This window comes from Meriones unguiculatus, chromosome X (assembly GCF_030254825.1).
Source record: "Meriones unguiculatus strain TT.TT164.6M chromosome X, Bangor_MerUng_6.1, whole genome shotgun sequence".
Lineage (NCBI taxonomy): Eukaryota > Metazoa > Chordata > Mammalia > Rodentia > Muridae > Meriones > Meriones unguiculatus.
Genome location: NC_083369.1, coordinates 58498870 through 58502176, shown reverse-complemented (window position 1 = coordinate 58502176; position 3307 = coordinate 58498870). Strand labels below are relative to the sequence as shown.

The 3307-nt window shown below is 38.2% G+C and overlaps 1 protein-coding gene across 1 annotated transcript; it reads right to left on the bottom strand.

The window, feature by feature from the left end:
* Positions 1–262: 262 nt before the first annotated feature.
* LOC110542862 (melanoma antigen preferentially expressed in tumors-like) lies at positions 263–3023 on the bottom strand. Its single transcript, XM_060374643.1, is given in 4 exon segments — positions 263–542; positions 1459–1603; positions 1606–2039; positions 2734–3023. Coding segments are annotated over 4 exon segments (1149 nt in total).
* Between the last annotated feature and the right edge of the window lie 284 nt (positions 3024–3307).

Sequence of the window (3307 nt, the reverse complement as noted above, 5' to 3'; positions counted from 1 at the left end):
GTGTAAATTCTTATGAGCAGAACTGAGAGCTGCTTTCATGGAGAGAAAAGTGGAGAGAGCCCTGGAGATTATATGTGTAAAAATAACCTAACTTGCCAAGGTGAGAGGGCCTCTCTTGTATCCTGGGTTCAGGGTGAATGTTTTTTTTTTGTTTTTTGTTTGTTTGTTTGTTTGTTTGTTTAAGACTGAGCCATTTCAGATTTCAGTTAGGCAAAGTTATTTTTTTTTAAAAAACCTTTATTGATTCTTTGTAAGTTTCATATCATTCCTTGTGAGTTTCCCACTCATCTCGCATTCCCCTCTTATGCATCCTTGCAGAATCACTTATGAAGCAATTATTTAGCTCTAGAATCTGAAGAGTACCACAGAGATTTACCAGAAGAGTACAAATGGGCTCCAAATCATTCCAATGCATTGTGTTGTTACTAAGATTCAAGAACCTTAGATGGGTGGCCTGAGGACTCAGAGACAGAAATTGGTAGTCTCTGGAGGAGAGATTACAGAATGGCAGATACAAGAAATCCAAACCAGGTGGTATGAATGTGTAGGGGGGAAAAATAACAACAAAGAGCTTCTGAAAATGAAAACTGAATGAGGAAAACTATACCTTTAGAAGAAACTAGTTTTCACAGTATGACACTTGAGTATCAATGTGTCAGTGTGTGCTTTAATTCGCTTAATAGTTTTGTGACTCTGAGAAAGTTAGTTTTCTTTTCTTTTTCCCATTGTTTTTGAGGCAAAATATTACTATGTATCACTGGATATACTGGAATTATGTAGACCAGACTAGACTTAAACTCACAGAATCTACCTGCCTTTGCCTTCTGAGTGATGAGATTAAAATTACATGCCACCACACCCAGCTGACAGTTTAGTTTTCAACACTGAGATACAATTTCTTTTCATCTAAAGAATGTGTACAGTATGGTAGAATAGATGATTCTAAGAAATATTAAGAGAAAAGCATTAACCCACTCATAACTTTTAATATTATGCACTGTAGATTTTAGTTCACCTTCTTAATAGGGAGGAATAAAAAAAGAGCAGGCAACTGAGAATTCCCTTTGGACAGTCCCCAAATAACAATCTCTACTATCATGGCCTGTATCTTGGAGAGTATAGATTATCAAAGTGATCTGATATTATGAGCTATGGACATCTATAAACATGTGCTTCAATACTATAGCAAAAATGTTTTCCCCTATCTCAGTTCCTCCTCCTCCTGATATCTGCAGGGCTAGAATATTTTCACCCTTGTATTTCTGCACTTACTATAGGATCTGTACATTCCTGACTGCTTAATTTGTGTAATCCTGTCTTTCTTCAGTTTCAAATTCCCAGAAGTAATGAAATGGAATGCATAAAAGGTTTTGAGGAGCTTAGGAATACCCAAGAAGGTTTTCTCTTCTGTCTCAATAGGATACTGAGGAAACCCAGGAACCTACTGCAAACTATTACCTGAGCACTTTGTCCAGGCGATTTTTAAGGTACAATGAAACCAAGTTGAGTTCCTTGAGGTTTTCCATTTGATGCAAGTGACTGAGGAAATTTTTAAAAACTTTCTTTCTCAGAGATCGAAAAGAGACTTTAAACAGACTAAGGTTTGTAGGTGGGCCATCTAAGACAGGATACTGTTGATATCACTCAGCAATCCCTTAACAACAGAAAACTGATCAACACACTTGAGATCAAGAAATTTCAGGGAACATTTGTAGTTACACAATTTATCAACTTGCAGATCTCGACAGCACACATGCAAAGACCCTGAACTCTCCTCAACTTTACCCATAAGCAAATCCAAAAATTGCTTTTGCACTAATGAACCATCAAGGAAAAGTTCAACTAGTAATTCCACAGGCCTCAGTGACTGAGTCTCAATCCCTGAATTTCCTAAACGAAGATGTCCTTCTATTTTAGTGATAGAGTGGTCAGAATAAGCACAAAAATGAAAACATAAAGGTGATTTGGTGCTGAATTCAGGACATGTGTTCCTAGAGTAGGTGACTTGTGTCAAATCTAGGATCCTCAATTTAGGTCTCCTATAAGGAAAAGAGCAGATAGAATATATGAGAAATAGCAAATGATAATGAAACCCAGTAGGATCAATGATGACATATAAGAACAAATCCAGTCTCATCAGGACTGCCTGTATCCTCTCTCTCTGTGGCCTGGTAAGGCTGCATCGCCAGGGGCATGTGATCAAAGAGCAGGCAACTGAGTTCATGACAGAGGCAGCCCCTGCTCCCATTACTCTGGCTCCTGCATGGAGACTGAGCTGTCATTTGCAGATAAGGGGGAAGAGGGAGAGAGGTGGGACTGGGAGAAGTTGTGGGAGGTTGCTTCAATCAGGATATATAATGAATAAATTGTGAAAAAGAGAAATACAAAAAATTAATAAATGTGAATTTAAAATAAAATAGAACAAATCATTTTAGCCAAAGCTGGCATTCCTTATACTAAATACCAACAATTATTTCCCATGAAAATTCAACCTCCTTTTCCCCATCCTTTTACATCTTAAATCGTCTTCAGTCTTAAAACTCTGGTTTTTCTTTTAAGAAATAAAACACATCAAATGTATGGCCCCAATAACATAGATTTCATAAGACAATTTGTTGGGTCAATAGGCTTTGACATAAATCTTCAGCATGCACTAGTTCCTACTTCTGGAGAGAGTAGTAGGCTATGGCATAACCTCCTGAATCTTATCATGTCTCTACTATACAACCTTACCTAGGAGCAGAGTTCTGTGCAGGACAAACTGGAAGATTCTCAATCATGGCTTTCAGGAGTTCATGGTGAGACTCCTGAATACTTAGTGAGCCAATATGGAGACAGTAAAAGGGCCAAACTTTAACCATTGCACTCAATATACTCTTATGCCCACCCTTGAAGGCAGCAATAAACAGTGGAACAAAAAGCTCTCTTGGAATGTCCTCCAGAGCTTGGATAGCTGCAGACTCATTGCTCAGCAGACTCTGCACAGCAAGATCCAACAGTTTATTCGGGACTGCTGCATCCATCGTTGTGAGCCTGTATCAGGAGGAGAAACATTTAGAAGTTCTGGGAAAAAACACAGTCTGTTCTTTGCCACCAGTGCTAGCAAAGTAGAAAATATTTAAAGAATAAATGGTGAATCTGATGGCCACCACTAGATACCTCCACTACAGACACAGATTAGAAATTGCCTTGTGAGTGTGAATGGTGTGTGTACATGCATGTGTGCATACTATTTACTTCCTCTTGGAGTATGTCTACTCCATCACATGTATGTGTAAATACATGTATATGATAAAACACTATTATA